Source organism: Lasioglossum baleicum, chromosome 6 (genome assembly GCF_051020765.1).
Source record: "Lasioglossum baleicum chromosome 6, iyLasBale1, whole genome shotgun sequence".
NCBI classification, from domain to species: Eukaryota; Metazoa; Arthropoda; class Insecta; order Hymenoptera; family Halictidae; genus Lasioglossum; species Lasioglossum baleicum.
Window position 1 is genome coordinate 17,694,525 of NC_134934.1, and position 19,277 is coordinate 17,713,801.

Sequence of the window (19,277 nt, forward strand, 5' to 3'; positions counted from 1 at the left end):
AAATCGGAGGAATTGGCACGAAATTCAGTAGTACAACTCAACGACAGTTGCCAGACAGACGAAAAAATGCCGAAAATTCAGTAGTACAATTCAACAACATGCCAGATGGTCGAAAAATTTTTGGAAACCTTGAAAATGGACTTTTGTAGTTGGCGAATATGATAGCGAAGGAGGTGGCACGAATATTAGTAGTACAAGTCAATGTCAAGGGAAAAATAGGATTGATTTAAAATCAGTGAACCGTACCATTCTCATAATAATTGTTTATTGTTGAAGTGATATAGATATAATGATCCGTAATGTAATTTAACTACAATGATGGGTTTCGCAACTAGCAGAGTTGTGTTTATACATGGATTATACAATATGTACAGAAAAGCAATACTTCGTTTTGGACAATTTCACAGAATTTGCAATCGAGAATTAGCTGCCGGGCTTTTTCGTCGTCGTCGTCCTCCCCCTCCCCACGTTCCATCTTTGAAAAAACAATGTTGTGCAAGCACGCGGCACTTGCACTTCACAAACGCGCGAACGTTTGTTCCACTTATCTTACGAAACATTTTAGTAATACACTAAATGATTTACATGGGCGTCTCTAACCAATTTCATTTCCACTTATCACGCGTCCCTTATTTACAGTAGCATTATGTATATATTTATATCGTCCGTCTTCCTCGACGAGGAACCATCCGGTTCTGATCGACAAGAATCTTTTGATTTTCCTCCTATAACTACATTCATTATCTTGGAGTTTTTTTTTCTTGTTATTTATTTAAATACGGTTGCATTGGATGCATTCCCTCTCTTTCCGTTTCTCTCCGCGTTAGAAATCATATCGAATTCTTTCCACACTTTTAATACGGCTGCAACTGTTTCAACTTGTCTAACTGTTCACGATATATTTGCTTTCAGCTAGTTATTTATATAAATTGAAAATATAAGTGTCCGGGGGACTCGTCGTCGATATGCTTTTTGATTTGTGATCATTTCAATAAAGAAACGTAAATCGTTTATTCGAATCATTATTTAAAATTTTGCTTTACAGTAGAACCTCGCTCGTTGCACGAAACGGGACCGGAAATGCGTGCAGAACTGGAGATTGTGCAAGAGGCAGCCAATCATAGCGATTCGTAGCGTGGATTCTTTGTTGTTTCTGCGCAACCATCACAATCCCCACTTCGAGTCGCAGAACATCCAACAACTCGTAGTGTGGGTGGCTAGTATGCAACGAACGGGGACTCCATACAACAACTGAGGTTGCAACGCGAGAGGTTTTACTGTAGCACATTTACGTGACGCGCGTCAGAATGTTTAAAATCTCGAAGTTAATGAACAAATTTTTCTGGACAGCTTTTAACTAAAATTATCAACGATAACCATCTACTTATTTTTTGAACTTGCATACGTTGTTTTTATTTCGTGAATCGTAATTCGATTAAATTTATTCTTCACCGTTGTTTAAATAAATAATGTCTCGATTCAAGTTTACACGAAAAAAAGTATTAACCGTTTGAAACGTTCGTAAAAACTAGTAACTGTTGTTGTAACGCCTGCAACAAACGTGATTTTCCATAGCCTCGTTATTTAGTTGCTAAGATTCGTCAAAATTTATACTGTAAAATATCCTCTTTCGGATCTGATATCGAAAATTTAGTTACACTAGAGAGGCTCGCGAGTTATCATTGACGTCGAGACACACCGTGGCTTCGGACTTTCTTGTTCATGTCGCGCGCAATAAATCATCCAATCGACGGAGTTCTTAAAACGTTACTTCTATGCTAATTAAAAATCAGATAAATTACATAAAGTGTCTACTGGACATACGTATGGTCGCTACCATTACTTTTTACAGGTTTATACACGCATACCGCTTCGCTTAGTTTCTTCACCGCCTTTGCATTTCACGGTTTAACGCGAGAACATACAGGAAGCCGTTATACACAAGTATGGATCCGTGCGATCGATCGCATCGTGAACAATGTTTGCACGTTTACAACATTTCCGAACTTTCGAACGCATAGAAAATTTCGTACAGCGTGAAGCTGTGTCCACACTGAGCGACAACGATCGACTTTTAATTGATGCTTCCGCTGCACAGTGATGCCAGAATGAGCTCCAAACGGAGCTCATGTACTCTCCTCCTTACCCCTTCCACTATTCCATTCCAGCACTGTGCGCAGGCGCACACTCCACGGTCCCCATCGCACACGTGCAACGTGTCTCCCATTCGCCCCACTCATTCCCCGTCATCAGAGAGGGGGTATATCATTTCACCGTGACTCCCCGCATCTGACATCACTGATGCTGCACTCTTTTACAGAATAAGAGCAATTACACACTGTCGAACAGTATGTGCGAGAAAACGTAAGAGCGCGTACAAGATTTCTCGCGCATGCGTGGCAATTTTAGCCTCACAATCAGTGAAGTAAAATTCTCGATAAAATGGACTATCTTGAACACCCCGTAAAATATCGGAACTTTCCCGGAAATTATAATTGTCTCACGGCTCCACTACCTCGTCATCATGATATAGATACGTTACTGTTTCGGAAATCTCACCACTGTGCGACCAACGAAGTTGCGAACGACGCACGAAATGCATTGAACCACAGCTGGAACATGGTCAATTTGGCAACGCTGTCTCAGTCCGATCTGAAGTGAGGTGGAGTCGTACTGCGCGTGCGCAGTAGCTGATTGGACTGATGTTCTGTCTGTATGCGGTGCTGCCACATCACATGTTCCGGCCTGTGGGCCACTATTGAACCCAACTGATGACTTCGCATGATAAACAATCTTGGCGACTACGTGCACAAAATGAGTTTCGATACAGAAATGGTAGTCATCGGCGACTGGTCGAAAAAGGGAACAAAAACTCGCTCCATGTTGCTTCAGTGTAAACATAGCTTAACGGTGTCGACAGAACGTAAAGTACCTAGGTACATTCAGTTGTTACGGCCTGACCGAGATATCACTTGTCGAATGAACCTCGTGGCTGATGTATTCTGTGAATTTGCTGATCTTTGAATCCAGTGAATACTTTTCATTTTGGTTTCCGTTCTCGTCTAATAAATAATTAATAAATTATCCGTTACTATTTGTACAGTTCTTATTCCCTTATTAATTAAGAAATTCCGCGACAAGTAGGAGACTTTCTTATCCGCCAGTTTTACTTTGTTCACGTAACAGAACACTCTTGAATAGAAAACTTTTATCCATAGATAAACACGGGGTGTTCGATAACAAATTGGAGAGAATTGTACAAGACAACACAATTCAGAAACGATAAGAATTCGACGGTTTACATTTCCTTCTGTTATTAAAAATGCCGTCACGTAATAACAGAGACGACGTTACCGGAAAAAAATGCAAGACAACAAAGTGTTCTATAAATCCCATTACTTGGCGATTAACGAATTTGACATTCCTCGACAATTATACAAAAAAAAAAAACAAAGATTATATACAATAATTCCTAAGAGCATCGTCTGCCAAAGTGTAGAAGTATTTCACATGCAGATTGATCGGATCGTGGCCATACCATTCGTTATAATTCATTTGTTATGCGTTCACGGTTGAATTTAGAACGTTATTATTAGACTTCGGATTTTATGCATTTATAACAAAAATGAGTAGACGCAATTTAAAACAGCGAACAGATTGAGAAACTTTAAGAGTATTAATATATTATTTTCATTGCGTTAAAATTCATTAATGAAAAATATAAATTGATATATAACTCCTGTGCCTTGCAATTAATGCACAAATTTTATATTTTGCATAAAAATCCGGAGTCTAGTTATTATGAGTTTGTACATTTGAACCGTTTGAATGCCCAGAGTCTTCGCAGAAATATGGTGGAACAGTGTCAAGCGGCTTGGTCACGTGGCACACCAGCGCATGATGGATCGCTGACACTTTTCGACGGTTTTCGTGGCACTCGAATCGCTAACGTAACAGTATCTGCGTGTAGCACGTTGTCGAGCAATGATCGCTCCGCAACGTTGAAGCTGTCGCACATTACGTGACCTAGGTCTCGGTTAGGTTTTTTCGAGTCGGGTACACGGTGTATAACGAGGATTGACTTTGACCAAATGCGGAGGATCGTGCGGCACGAATCGAAAGAGGTTTCCCACGTTATTATTCGCATAAGCGTTACAACGATGCTACGAATCGCGGTGTGTGTATCGTCCACCAGAATTAAATCCTAATTCCGCAGCAGATTGCTGGCGCTTCGATCGAGGAGAAAGTGAAAATTCGTCGGGGGTTCGGGGGAACACAAATAGACGTCGGCTGTCCGTCTCTATACAAAAGAACGACAAAGCTAATTTGCAGTGCGCACTGTACATCGAGTGTAAATAATAATACTATGGTACAACGTATAAGTACATTGGTTTAAATGATTGCAGGCTGCTCCTCTCATATCACAGCGAGGGGCGTTGCCGGACCCGCTTTTAAATTTCTAAAAACAGCCTTCTTCGAAAAAAAGAAAGCGACGCGTGTGTACACAACGTTGCGCACTCGTATCTCTTCGCACCAATATATAATATTTTATATTTATATATGTATACTTTATATTTATATATATATATAATCTTTCTCTTTTTCTATGTATAATATTTATATCATCTCGCGTAGAACATGCCACGTTGCTCTCTGGCGCGCCACGAGGACGTCCGTTACGGTCGGCCGTACGACATTCTCGTTCGAAAGACACGTAGAAACAGCGAATACACTTACGCACGAAAGATCAGAAACCGCGAAGACGAAGAGGTTCTTTAAAAAAGACGAAATATACAGTAATTTTCAAACAAGATCGATACGTTTCTGAATTTTTGGTCCATGAGTGTATTTTCTCGGACGACGAGACGAATTCTTGGATGGTGGTGGTACGGCGAACGGTAACGGGGGTTCCCGGGTCGGCCGGGAGCGAGGTGGCACGGTCTGCGTCATCAATTTGTAACGTAAAATAAGCCTAAGTGAGGTGACCATCACTGTCGCGCATGGACGGTCAGAGTACGGAGGGCCGGGACGTCGCGGCGCCACGTGTCTTGCGGCCCAACGGCTCAGTCTAGGCACCGCGTCCGTCAGACCCTCGTGCGAAACCACGTCACGGGGGTTCTGGAAACCGGGACGTAAACTGGGACTCCCTCTCAGCTGATGCTGCCGGGCCCATCGGTCCTCTTTAACACGTTTAAGACTAGTGTGACAATAGGAACATGGTATCTGCTGGCTCTGGATGTTACGAGGATATGTCGTCAGACTTCGGGTCCCGAGTCTTTCTTGTTCTCTTTTGATGAAACACTGAAGCACTTGCTCTCCGACTCCTACGTTTAGCCCAGACTGGCTCTAGCAGCGAGCCGGAGTTCAGTTTTCGACCGAAGAAGAAAGATATGTACCGGTTGTTGAACTTCACGTGGCTAAACCTTCGCCCCTGGCAGCCGGAGGTGGTGGAAGTCGGGCTGACGGCGGTGTCGAGTTGCTCTCGGACCGATTCGAAGGCTCCCTGTCGAAGTGATGCTGAAGTCCGTCACCTGTCCACGACGGCACACCCGTCGAGTTCTGATTGCTACCGTTTGACGACGGCGTGCCCGGAGAGTGGGACGGTGAGGATGTTTGGAACAGCATCGAGCCGGATGGAATCGAGGATTTACCATCGACCAGCGGTCCATTACTCGTCGGCGCCATAGGCTGCTTGTCCAACGGAAAACCAGCTCCGGCTGCGTACACCGAGCCGAATAAGCCCGCGTACTTCCCGGCAGCCACCGAATGACCCGGTAGCCCGTTGTTACTTTGGATCACCGAGATCTCGTTCAACTGGAAATAATGCATGATTGGTTAGGTTTATTCCGGGACATTTGCCTGTAAACATTAGGGGTTCCACTTTCTTAAAATTCGTCTATGAGAATTGGATAAACATCCGCAGTCTAGTAATTGATTTTCAGGATCCTAACCTATTTGAGCACTACCAGACCCGATTTCGACTTCGAGTAACCGAGCATGACTAATTTGACCCAATTTATCATATTAAAACCCAATCCGAGGATGGGCCCGCGATCGAGGTACCCACACACCCCTAATAACCATCGAAGAAATAATCATCGTTAACCGAGGCGAATGGAGCGATTCGCTGTACATACTAGTTTTTTCTTAAATGGTGCTCAACCCTTTGCACTCCGAATTATTTTTCTATTTTGTTGCCAACAACTCCATACGATTTTAAGTGTTTTGTTTGAAATTTACTTCAAACAGTTCCATGCCTCGGCTCCTACTTATTTTAAACAATTTTGGGCGAAGTTTCCGTTTACGTCCGTGCTCAGAATTGGATGAAATTTTGGGAATAGGATCTTTTTTGACTAAAATGATGATTGTCAGAAGGATTTCTGGCGACTCGAAAAAAAATTTTTTACCATTTCAATGTCACGGACGTAAACGGAAACACAGCCCAATTTTGTTTACTAATTATATTAAATTATAACTCTCAAACTTTGTTGTAATTTATATTTGTGGAACTAGTACTTGTTTTAATAGGTGGTCGTCCCTGAAGGGTTAAAGGAATTAATATTTTCAAAATTGGATTAACCGAATTGAGCTTTTTCGACAAGAAGAATTTCTCTGCAAATATATTTACCCCTGGTAGAAAATATTCGAGCAAAATTATGAATATGGTCGCTGAAAGAATGATATTTAACACGTGTTTTACAGTTAAAGGAGGTCATCCCAATGTCTCTTCGAATTATGTTGCAAAAATATTTGTTTTATATTGTTTTCGGAGATCATCGGTTTCCTTGTTCATAGAAATTGTGTATATACGTATGTTTTTCTTTTCATCGTATACACCTGATAAAAATAGATATTCACGCATGTATAATAACATGACCTTGAAATGACCTTTGCTCAGTTGAGGACTTAAGGCACGACGCGCGATTTTTTCGTCAAAGTAATTTAATAGAATTCGGTAACGAAGCACAAGCAGAGGTGGCGAAGGAATTTATAACGAGGCACAACAACTCAACACTACACTTACGCTAAATAATCTTAGTTAATTATTATGAAGGAACTGTACTTTTTCTGAAGTTCGACTCTCATCTCGTGGGCAGAAGTTCGATAAGCTTAGAAAAGGAGCGTAACGCAAAAGACTGGAAGCGAAAGCTGCTCTTTGTGGTGTTTCTATCCAGTAGCCTTCTGACGACTGACTCATACTCGATTTCGAAACGCAATCGGTTGAATAGGGGGAGGTTGAGTGGCCACCTGTCGACTTGTGTCATAATCCAATTAGTGTAGGTAAGAGGAAGAAGGAAGTATGAGAGAAGGACATGTTTAAAAGTCAGAGAGAGAAAGAGAGAGAGAGAGAGAGAGAGAGAGAGAGAGAGAAGGTAGCATAATTTTGGCTGGTGATGGAATACGGAAAAGAGGGCAATATGTAGTGTTATACTGTACCCCTAGTTTGACTATGTACAGTGACCCACGACAGTATTCGGACGCCCTTTAAAGACAGAATAACTTTTTTATAATTGTACCCGGTTTTTTATAATCAATTAGAAGCATTGGTTTATAAGATAATATGCAGAAATGATTTTAGAAAAATTATAATTTACAAGGTTACATGCAAAAATAAAAAAGGCATTTTTTAAAACATTTTTATTTGGGCCCTTAATGAAAATTTAAAATATATGTTTTGTAGATCTACGTTAGTAATGCACATGCTGTAAATTTCATATACGAGCTACAAGCGGTTAAAAATTGTGAAAATCGTACTTTTGATCAGTTTCTGCTTAAAATCCACAAAATCGATAATTTCGATGAAATTTTCAGTACGTGTATAACTAACATAGATCTACAAAACATATATTTTAAATTTTCACATTAAGGGGCCAAATAAAAAAGTTTTAAAAAATGCTTTTTTTTAATTTTGCATGTAATCTTATAAATTATAATTTTTAGAAAATCTTGTTCGCATATCATTTCATAAATCAATGCTTCTGATTAATTATAAAAAATCAGGTCGTTTGGTTTTAAATGGCGTTCGAATACTTTCGTGGCTCACTGTATAGTTGCGCCATTTAATGATTCTAAAAGCCTAAGCGTGAATAACCTTGATCTCCCCGATTTCCGTAGTTCAAAATTTTACGTTTTATGTTTTTGCATGCTCTACTGGTCTACTCTGAGAGTTTACACAGATTAACCCTATGCACACCTTCGAAAAATGTAAATGAAACGGGTTTTTATATGTATTTGTTTCTTCCTTTATGTATTTAATTTCTTATTTCTTAGTTAGAAACAAATACAAGTTCCACAAAAATAAATTACAACAAAGTTTGAGAGCTATATTTAATATTGAGTTGGCAAGGAAGTAATTTCGGTATTTTAAGGTGAAATAAAACCGAATTTCTTTATTCAAGCGGTGAACTTTAATCGATAAAATATTTCCTTATTTATTCTTTTTGGCAAAAGATCATCGAACAAAACGGAAAATATCTTATTCATTAAAGTTCATGGCTTGAATAAAAATATTCGGCTCTATTTCACTTTCAAATTACTTTTCTGCTAACCCAATATAATTAATAAACAAAATTGAACGGTCCTTACAAGTAAATTTCAAATGAAACACTTAAAATCGTAGGGAGTTGTTGGCAATAAGATTGAAAAATAATTCGGAGTGCAAAGGGTTAAGATCAGTGGATAAACAACTTTCATTTTTGGAGATAAAGGTTATTTGAAAAGGTCATGATATTATACCTGTTTAAACGTAGTTTTTGATTAGCTACACGATATATAATAAATTAGTTGTATGCAAAACAATACCGACGACCTTGAAAACTCCGAAAAAACTTAGAGATATTTAAGTGGCCGCCTTTAGCTGAGCCACCCTAGAAATAGTATACTAGACAGGTATGACAAAAGTTATGTGGGAATTGTAAAAGAAATTAGGTAGCATCACGAAGCAGTAGAACCATTTTCAATATTTGCAATATTGTTAAAAACATTTCCTCAAATTTTCTTGCTGAATTATAATAAATAAGAATGGAATTCCTTCACTATTTACCAGGGGTATGTAGCACTACTTTTTTTAAATATACATACATTCTCTTATTTCACCGGATTTAAACATGTAAGTGAAAGTACACATTTTCGAAATACAGCGATGTCTTGATATATGATTATTTGTCTTATTTTTTAGTTAAAAACAAATATACGTTCCACAAATATGAATTACAACAAAGTTTGAGAGAGCTATATTTAATATAATTAGTAGACTGAAAATTTATTTATAGTCTGAAAATTTTCAAAAAAAGGTAGAATATAAAATTCGACAGAATTTAGTAGAATTTTTATTTACTTCAGATCTGCAGAGGTTACTACCACTGGAAATAAGATTCTATCTTATGCCATTTTCTTATAATTCGCCTACAAAAATTGAAAATTGCATGAACATCCGCAATCTAATAGTTAGAAAACAAAATTAAGAAAACAAAGGAGCTGTCCTATGAAGTAAATTTCAAATAAAACACCGAAAATAGTAGGAAGTTGTTGGCAACAAAATTGGAAAACAAAAGGTTCAAGTGGCTAATTCTATTGAGTTTATAGGGAGCTATTACAATAACACAAAATCAGTACTACTTTCCAATCAAAAAAATGTTGAGGCCTCCTTTTCCCCCACCAAAAAATAACCCCAAAAACATGTGTCTGTTTATCGCTCGTCTAAACTCGGCTCCTCCGAGTTTACCCGAACGGCGTTTCACCACGAAGCGTGACGGATCAGACTAATTCACCGCACAGCAAAAATTGTGTACGCGGTGCGCCCAGATAAACTTCCATATCAAAGAGTAATTGAAGAGAATATTGTCTCTGGACGTCGTCTGTACACGATATACAACTGACATTCCGGTACCGAGCTTTTCCCATGTATCAAGACATTGCTGCACCGTGTGAGAAAACGCAATGAGCATAAATTCCTCGAGCCCAGAAATTGGAAATACCTCGTTGCTATCACGAGATGCCGTGGAAGCGACTTACTTTCTGCTGTACGCCGTTAAGGAACGGCGCGGGTAAATACGGATAGAAGAGATCCGGTCGTCGCTGAAGAAATTCCGAGTCCTTGGGCGTGATGGGTAGGGGAGGTAGGTCCAGCGACATTCGACGGCCTCGCCGAGAGGCTCCGTTGGTCCACATATGCGTGCCCATGTGCACCTACGATCAGAAATCACAACGACGTAAACATATCTGTCGGAGTGTGGCGGGCGCATGTGTCTTTCATCGAGCTTGCAATTTTGTACGTTACGCGTCAGCGTTAGTACAAGCGGTAGCAGCTAGCTAATGTTAGTGAAAAAACTCGAAGACTCCAAGAACACACGAGTAGAATGAGAAGTAGGAGGAGAGAGAGAAAAACAGGGAGTGAATGACATAGAGATATAGATACAGAGAGAGATAGAGAGAGAGACTGACGGAAAGAGAGACAGAGAGAAAGAAAGAGAAACAGAGAGAGAGAGAGAGAGAAAGAGAGAGAGAGAGAAAAGGGAAAATTGTATATACCTTCAGATTGCCCTTGGTGGTGAAGGCCTTCTGGCAGACGGTGCATCGGAACGGTTTGTCGCCGGTGTGGGTTCTCATATGGATCTGGAGCGCCGAAGATGAGGAGAAATTCTTATTGCAAATCTGGCACAAATGTTTGCTCGGCACGCCTGCAAATACACACACACAGTTTCTCTAAACAGGCCCTGACACAGGTTTCGCGGAGCTGTGAAAAGCTTGTTCTTTCTTTCCGGAGTCACAGAAAGGAATCCCGCGGCCCGAAACCGAACAAGATTTTACTCAAACGGGAGCTCGACGTGTCTACGATCGTGTAGGCCAAGGAGTTCCAACATGTAGCTCGCGAGCCACACGCAGTTGCTTCCCCGACTCTTAGACTTCATTGTCGCCGTAGAATTTCGTCTCTGTCCCCGTGTCGCTATGCAGCCTACCAACTCTACGGCTGTACGTAGTAGTAGGGAGAGGTTCGACTAACGGTGTAGGGACCTTGCGGTTCTCGGAGTGGAACAAGTTGGAACTCCCTGGCGTAGATCGAGAAAAAAAAAACGAAAGAGACGAAAAATAGATAACCAGCAGGTCTCTGCCACCACCAGAATAAGTACGTGAGAAAAAAAAAACAGAATAATAGCGGTGTACGGGAAGGAGAAGCGTGCAAATAAAGCGAAGCCCGTTCCGAATACCCTCGAAGGATCAGACAGATATGCTGGAACGTGATCTGTTAGCGGAAGAGAATTAAGTTTGCCAAGCCAAGCCTTCGGCTGGACGAATTGTGCTCGATGAAGAAGCGAAATCGGACGTTTTACGGGAGAGCAGTGCCCCTACTTACTGGCTGGTCTCTTTGGCGCTGGCAGGTCCCCTTCGGACGGAGATCTCTTCACCGAAATCGTCTGCTCTATCGATGTCGGCGGCATCGGCGGAGGAGGTGGCGGGGGCGGCGGAGGCGGTGGCAAACTCGTGTCTTCGGCGCACATCGGACTCCTCGAGGTCTCGTGCTCCTGAGACTGCTGCTGCTGCTGCTGCATCTGCTGCTTCGTGTCGATGAACATATTCGGCGGCATGTCGCGTATCTTGTGTGTCAGCATGTGCTGCTTCATGTTCCCCTGCGAATCAAAACAAAACCAGTCCTCGTTAGACACCTCCTGTCCACCCGCGACACTCGAACTTCAACCGCTCTGTCGATTACACCACTCTGCATCATTCCAGATGTCTCAAAACGACACTGATCACACCTGTGCGCCAATGACGGTTTTCTCACGTTGAGTCTAAAGCACGCGGGACCAGTATTTTAAATGAAAGGAATAGCGGACGACTATCGTTCCGCAGGTGTGCGAGAGAGCATCGGTGTGAGGGGAAAAGGTACCGGAGCATGCTAAACACACGGTGTATCACGAAAGTAGAGGAATATCGAGAGAAACGCACGAACAGCGTGAATCTTACTGGAATTTTATATAATACTTTCGAGAACAAAACGTGAATTTCGTGAGTCCCGGGGTTAGAACTGGTAATCGAAATATGTTAACTCTTGCTCCCCAAGGTGTATAGAAATTCTGGAAAGGAGAGCTATTCTGATCGTACTCGGTGGTGTCGTGGTTGCGAACAAACGTGGTTATCTTTCGAGAATACACAGTGGTGTTATCATTGGTTTCGTTTCGTTCGTCAAAACTGAGCAGGCTCTTACCGGGTGGCACGGGGCCGAGGGTAGAAGTCCGAGGGCGGATGACATCAGCGGGGGTAGGCGGAAATCAGGATAGACAGGTGTCAGCCCCCGCCCCCCTCCGGCTCCTCTCCGCCCCCGGTTCTTCCGCTCCTCAGGCCGTCGCCGCCTGCGTTTTGGTTTCTCTCGATTACTGGCACACGATGTTTGATATTGGGAATCGGGTGAAGTGATCGAACTATTATCGGGCAACGGTTGAGATGTACAGTTGCATGTTTGCTGACCGGAACCGTCATTCTGAAAGTATCGTAGAAAAACAATACATAGATAGAGAGATCACCGAACCAGTTTTGCGGATTAGGCTTTGGGCGTGGCCAGCAATTTCGGATTGTCATATTGTAGATCTTTACGGGATAAGCGGACCGATCAATCGAATCAATCACGTTTCTCTCGATCTATCTGTTCAAATCTGTCTTCCGGGCTATCTGTCTGGATTTTTAGTCTATCTGGACGTCTAAGTGGATTTTACCAAAAAATAAAGGAACTAGCTTTCAACGATCGGAGCCGATTATCAGCGGAGAAGTATGCACACCCACATGTACAGCTCCGCTGAGAAGTATGTGGAAATTTTGTTGCAAGTATAATTTATTCTGATAGTATCAATTGCACGATTTAATTATTAAAATTAGTAAAATACTGTCTCAATCTACGATGATCCATTAGCATGGACTGCTCTCTTCTAAAAACAATAATAATTATTATTGGCAAATTAAATCGAATAAAACTGATCAAGGATTCATGTGAAAATTAAAAGTACTGTCCACATACTTTTGAGCGGGGTGTCTATTATAGTGTATCATGGACATAAAAATAATTTTTCTACTTATCGACAGAAGTATTAAAGAAGTTTTGAAAAGATATTTAAAGTGGGTACCCGGCTATATCGACATGAGGGTTAAAAAATTATTTCGAAATACGAAGCTCACGTGTGACCACTGCTTCCTTCAGAGAATTTCTCATTCCACCATCTTACTAACACTCTGATTTTTACAGATTACGGATATTTCGTTAAAACATTGCAATAAAGTCGTCGAAATTTACTGTATGTATCGAGAATGCTTTTTAATAATTTCTCGGAATATTTATTTCGATTATAAGCTGGTAAATTATTAGGTGTACTAACGGATAACTGGTTCTCGAACGTTTACTGCTCGCGTTATTTTCACCGAGTGCAACGACGACGTAAATACAGTGAACCACAGTAATATTCGGACACTGTTAAAACGTCGATAACAAACGTTTTTAAATATCAGATCGTACAACTTGGATGTTTTTTGAGAAGTTGGAACAATTAATGTACAATATGATGTGAATAAGAATTTTTGGAAACATTGCAATCGATCGGAATTACAAAGAGAATAATACAGGTTGTTGTTTATTTATAGTACTTGTACAATTTTCAATATAGGCCACCATAAAGAAGTTGTGAACAACAACTTGTAGTATTTTCTCTGTAATTCTGACCAATTGCAATTTTTTCTAAAATTTCTTTCATGTCTTGTTGTAAACTAGTTGCTCTAACTTTTCAAAAAATATCCAAGTCGTATGATTTTATGTTAAAAAAGTTATTATAATGTATATAAAGTTGTAAAAACAACAACTTGTATTTTCTCTGTAATCCCGACCAATTGCAATTTTTTCAAAAATTTTTGTCACGTCTTGTTGTAAACTAGTTGTTTTAACTTTTCAAAAAATATCCAAGTCATACAATCTGCTTTTAAAAAAGTGATGGTCCTTTTAAAAGTGTCTGAATATTACTGTATTCCACTGCGCGTCGAGTTCCAACGTTCCAACGATCTTCCCAGCGCGTGTCGAGCGAAATTAAGTGAACTTCTCATTGGTGCACCTAATAAATTGATTTAAGAAAGTCCATTACCTTCGTGGAAAAGCCTCGGTCGCATATGGTGCATTTGAAAGGTCGCTCCTTCGTGTGGCTCCGGTAATGAATCTCCAGCGCGGAGTTGCACGCAAATGTCTTGTAGCAGATATTACATGTGGTGTTTCCACGCACTGTAACAGATCGTAGCCCTTTACAATTGCTTCTCGACACTTCCACGACGTTCTGTGTTCATGAAAACAATTTATAACCGCGGCTTTAATCGTCAATTAATCCGTGGCGAGCGCGCGAGAAAGTCGACTAATCCCCGTTGCAAGAACTCACAACACCGAACTCAACAGAGAGACGTTTGTAACGCGAGAGCTTTCAAGATATGAATCGACTGTGTGTGTTATCGCTACGTTAAACCTTAGAAAAGTTAGCTCTTTCGACTAATCGTTACACGACTGCCCGCTACGGAAGGAGTGAAATGAATTGTGAATGCAACAACAATAAATTTGGTAAAAACATTTATTTATTTATTCGTGTTTTATACGAGAGAAAAAAAATGGATAAATACAAAACTGATCCCTGTGGTCGCAAACGTTGATTGTTTCTCATATTTCCAGACAAGAACACGAAGTGACTCGAACGTAGAAGAACATAGAGATCGTTAGAATGATAGAGACAGAGAGATAGAGAGAGAGAGAGAGAGAGAGAGAAAAAGAGAGAGATAGAGAGACAAAGAGAGCAAGAGAGAGAGAGAGAGAAAGAGAGAAGGTATAACAAAGAGACAATAACAAAGTTAAGCGGAAGGGTAGGAGTGCTAGGTCCGGCTACACCACAAACAGGATGTCGATAGTACAGCTTGGATAAGGTGGACGAATCAGTCAGTCTTTCGGTCAGGATCAGTGAATCGTGTCAGATCGATCGGGAGGTGTAGCAGGAACTGCAGCTCGCCCTGATGCTAGCAGCGCCTACCTGCTGGCCCTCCGACAGCTAGGCCGAGCGGATTGTAGGTGGATGTGGCAGCCAGAACGGCTGACGTGGTAAGCGAGGCCAGAGGTCCAGCGGCGCCGGATCCCGGAGTGACGGCGTTCATCGAACTGACACTATTTATGCTCGAGGATCCGATGCTGCTGGTGGACGGCGACGACGAGACCGCCTGCAGGAGGCCTGCGAACATGCCGAAGGGATGTGGATGGTGTGCCGCTGTCTGAGGCGGGGGCAGCGGCGGCGGCGTTGGTATCGACGCGACTGTGGCTGGCGTGGAGGATGCACGAGGTGTCAAGTCTAAGGGTGCACCGGTGTTCGGCGGACTATTGCTCTTCTCGCTGCCGTTGTACCGGTGAAACGGTGGCGATCTAGCCAAGTTCCCCGCGCTCGAGGTGGCTATCGTGGTGATGGTTCGCACTTGGTTCTCGAGAGCTGCCAGGGACGTCGAGAAGCTCGGCAAGCCGAGATCTTTGTGATCGTTCTCCTCGCTCTCGCGATCCTGCTCATCCTCCGGCTCGCATCGACCGTCGCGATTCACGTCGCACCGCTCGTCGTCCTCTCTGCGGTCCTCTTCCTCGTCGTCCTGGTCATCCGCTTCCTCGCTGTGATCCTCCGTATACCTCTGCTGCTGCCGCTGCTGCTGTTGCTGCTGAAGGTGGTGGTGATGGTGATGCTGTTGCTGCTGATGCTCATCCTTTAGCTCCAATTTCGGAAAACCTCCGGGAAAGCCTGCTCCCGCGGGGTGGACCGGTGGATAGTTTTGCTGGAAGAACGACGCCAACTGGTGATGAGGATAACCCGGTGGGAACTCGTTCACTTCGCCGGCCTGGATCTGTTCCGGACTGAGCTCCGTCGGCTCGCCCGTGTGCAAACGTATGTGCTGCTGCAGGACCAGCGCGTTCGTGAATTTCTTGTGACAGACCGGGCATTGGTGCAGCACTCGAAGGGGCGGTTTCGCTCTGTGCACGCCCATGTGCGTTTTCAGGTTGCCCTTGGTGGTGAACGCGCGGCCGCAGATTTTACATTTGAACGGTCGTTCCCCGGTGTGGGTCCTGTAGTGCATCTGCAGCGCGCTTTTGCACGACAACACTCTGTGGCAGATCACGCATTGATTCGGATCGGTCAGCTTATGCTCGATGTTGTCGACCAACTGCTGCAACTTCGACGTCTCCGAGGTCTTCGTGATCTCGATCAAACTTTCCCAGGAGTTGTCGTTGCTGCCCGGCCGTGGTAGAAGGCTCGAGTAGATGGCCGGATCCTTGGCCGGATCGATCATCTCGTTGGTCGAAACTATCGGTGTATTTATAGCCGTGGGCGCAGCGTGATGGGGTATTTGATGATGGGCCGGTGGTCCGGGAAAGAGGAGGCCCGCGAACGACGTCTGAAGGCTTCCGCTGCTCGCGCTACTGCTGGCAGGCGATGCTCCGGGGTAAGCAACGATCTGCTGCGGCAAACGGTTCATGGCTCCTCGACCGGACAGATTCTCGGGTTGTTCTTCGATCTCTTCGTCGACCTCCATGTCACCGTCCGCTTCCAGCCGTCCGCTGATCTTGCTGTCCATGCTGCAGTCCTCGTACGTTTGCGGCTGCGAGAGCGGATTCACGGAGGATTGGGGCGAGTTCAAGTACCGTCTGGACGTCTCTTCGAAGTCCTCGCTCTCCTCTTCCGTCGGCTCCTCGGCCTCCTCCGGCTCTTTCTTCGGGGTTATCCTCTCGGCGGCTTCCCGACTCGTCGGCCGTTGCTGGTACTGCTCCTGCATGGGCGATCGCTGCTCGATCTTGATCTCGTCCCTCGGCTCGAGCTGCTGCTTTTGTTGTTGGTGATTGTCGTGAAAGGAATGACGAGAGTTCGACACAATCGCGGGGGAATGTGGAGACGTGGTGGGGGCAGTGGTTATGGGTTTACTCAGGTTCTCCGGTACGTCCTGATCGTCTCGATGAGCGACGACCGGTGATCTGTACAAGGGCGGCATACCGGGCAGGGCTAAACTGAGTGGCAGGGGCGGCTGGGGAGGTAAAAAACCATGTGCCGCCGCCGGGTGGAAAGAGGGATGATGAGAAGGTGGCGGCGGCGGCGGGGACGGCATTGGTCTCTGACCGGAGGCAATCTGCTGTAGCAGGGGTGGGTGGTACTTGTCCAGGTGTTCCGGAACGGGATTCGGGTTCATCTTAACATGTGGAAACTTGGCCGTATGCCTTTGGAAGTGGACCTTCAAGTTCCCTTTCGTGGTGAAGCGGCTGCCGCAGACGTTGCATTTAAAGGGTCGCTCACCTGTGTGCGATCGTATGTGGATCTGAAGCGCTGAATCGCTGCCGAACACCTTGCCGCAGTAGCGGCATCGATGCTTGAAGAACGGCTCCCCGCGACCGCCACCAGACTTTGAATCGTACGGGGACGGACGGGAACCTTTCCCACCCCTGAACGCGAGTTCGTCGGCCAGGTTGTTGGCCAGCAGACCCTGACTGGCGTTATCCAGCACTTCCTGTGCTCTCTTCTGCAGCATCTCCAGTGTGTTCGGCTCGTGCAACGGCGGCGGATCGGTATTGGTTATTATCGACGAGGCGAGGGAAGAACTGATGGAACAGAGGGGCGGCATCTGATGAGACATCGGCACTTGGCTACTGCTCGTGGTGGCCGTGGTGCCCGTCGCGTTCGACGCGGGTAACGGAAGGTTCAACGGAGAAGCGCTGCTGGTCGGTGTCGGCCGTTCCTGGGACAGATTCGGCGTCATCGGAGCCGGCGAAGCTTGCTGATGGCTCGGCGGACGCGACGACGGAGGCGACGTTAAACTCGATATAGGTTTCGGTTGGATAATCGGAGACGGCGACACTTCTTTGTTGTCCGACGGCTCACCCACGGTCTGTTGCTGCGCCGACTGGCTGTGCGTGATGGACAGTTGTTGCTGGAGTTGGCTGATTAACTGTAACTGGAACACCTGCTGATGCTGCAGGGTGTACAAGGTGCTTTGCAACAGCGCCAAATCTTGCAGAGCCGCCTCGCTGTCGGCGCCACCGGCGAGGGCTGTCGCCGCGAACTGAGCGACCGCCACCTTTGTGTTCTGAAGCGCCTCCAAGGTGACATGACTAGTCCCAGCTGGTGGAAACAGGCCAGCAGCCGCGCCACTCTCCACGAAGTTGTTGTTGTTCTCCGCGTCCTGACGGTGACGCATCTGTTTACGGGAACCTTCTTCGTCGTCTTCCTGGTCATCCTGCTCGTCCACACCTTCCTCTTCGTCCTCCTCCAGAGCGTCATCCTGGTCCTTGTCGTCTTCATCGCCCTGATGAGATCGGGCTGCTGTGAGATCCACGGCTTCGTCTCCTCCGCCTCCCGGACCACCACTCTCTTCACCGTCCGATGTAAAGTCATTTTCTTCTCCTGTAACAGATCAGTTCACGCGTTATTAGCAAACGTTACTCCAAAGGTTAACGTCAACGAGAACAAAACTGTATTAATTCGACCCAAACTTCGTCTATAATCTGTTTACTGTAGCGTAAATGTGCCTTATCCCGGCCCCTATGCAACAGTCAGCCATTCTGAAAAGAAATCGCTCAAAAACATAAAATATCCACTAACATTCGATCGGGCACAATGGTCAACCTATTCCTCGCATTCGTAAATAAGAAATTTACAAAATAATAACACGAGAACGCGTAAGATGGCTGACAACCGGAATAACTGCCCCAACACTTCTCGAAACAGATTCAGAAATTATCCTCGAAATAATTCAACATCTCGTCTGCGTTACATTGTACAAAGCTGCTAAATAATGTATGAAAGTTGTCTGGACGCTCAATGAATTTCGTATATGACGATTGCGCAATGCGTGAAGCGAGTGACCGACGTTATCGGTTAATAAACAGCTCGAGAAACGGTCAGATCTCCGGGAGCCGGTATGTATCACGGGGACAACACACTTCCGGTGAAAAGAACTAGTCTCTCCTCGACGAGAACCGAAGAATTTTCACCGAAGGCGAGAGGCGTTTCGCCGGGAGGCCGTCGACGGAGGCATTAACGATCGACGAGGAGTTTGCAACTTGGACTTTCGAAGATTAAGTTTCAAAGATAACGTTCTCCGGTAGAACGACGGGCGATCGCAAGCTCGTAAGGCTTCACCCCGCGAGCGATTAAACGTCGTCGAGGCCAAAGCGGTGCAGAGACTTTGGCGCGAAACTGTGATCGCCGACGGTCTGGTCCCAATTATTATCAGACTCGGAACACAGCAAA

The 19,277-nt window shown here is 44.4% G+C and overlaps 1 protein-coding gene across 6 annotated transcripts in view; it reads right to left on the reverse strand.

The window, feature by feature from the left end:
* Salm (spalt major) overlaps positions 1-19,277 on the reverse strand; it is a 120,056-nt gene continuing 100,779 nt past the window's right edge. Inside the window, exons 2-9 of one of the 6 annotated variants that reach the window (XM_076424890.1) lie at positions 15,039-18,428; positions 14,118-14,251; positions 12,206-12,478; positions 11,354-11,627; positions 10,531-10,679; positions 10,015-10,188; positions 7,064-7,255; positions 1-5,814 (exon numbers count right to left, since the gene is read on the reverse strand). In XM_076424890.1, coding sequence (XP_076281005.1) covers positions 5,410-5,814; positions 7,064-7,255; positions 10,015-10,188; positions 10,531-10,679; positions 11,354-11,627; positions 12,206-12,478; positions 14,118-14,251; positions 15,039-18,428 — 4,991 coding nt within the window. In that variant the 3' untranslated portion in view covers positions 1-5,409. Of the gene's footprint in view, positions 5,815-7,063; positions 7,256-10,014; positions 10,189-10,530; positions 10,680-11,353; positions 11,628-12,205; positions 12,479-14,117; positions 14,252-15,038; positions 18,429-19,277 lie in introns of those variants that run through there. The other 5 variants (XM_076424889.1, XM_076424892.1, XM_076424891.1 and 2 more) reach the window with 5 other exon arrangements.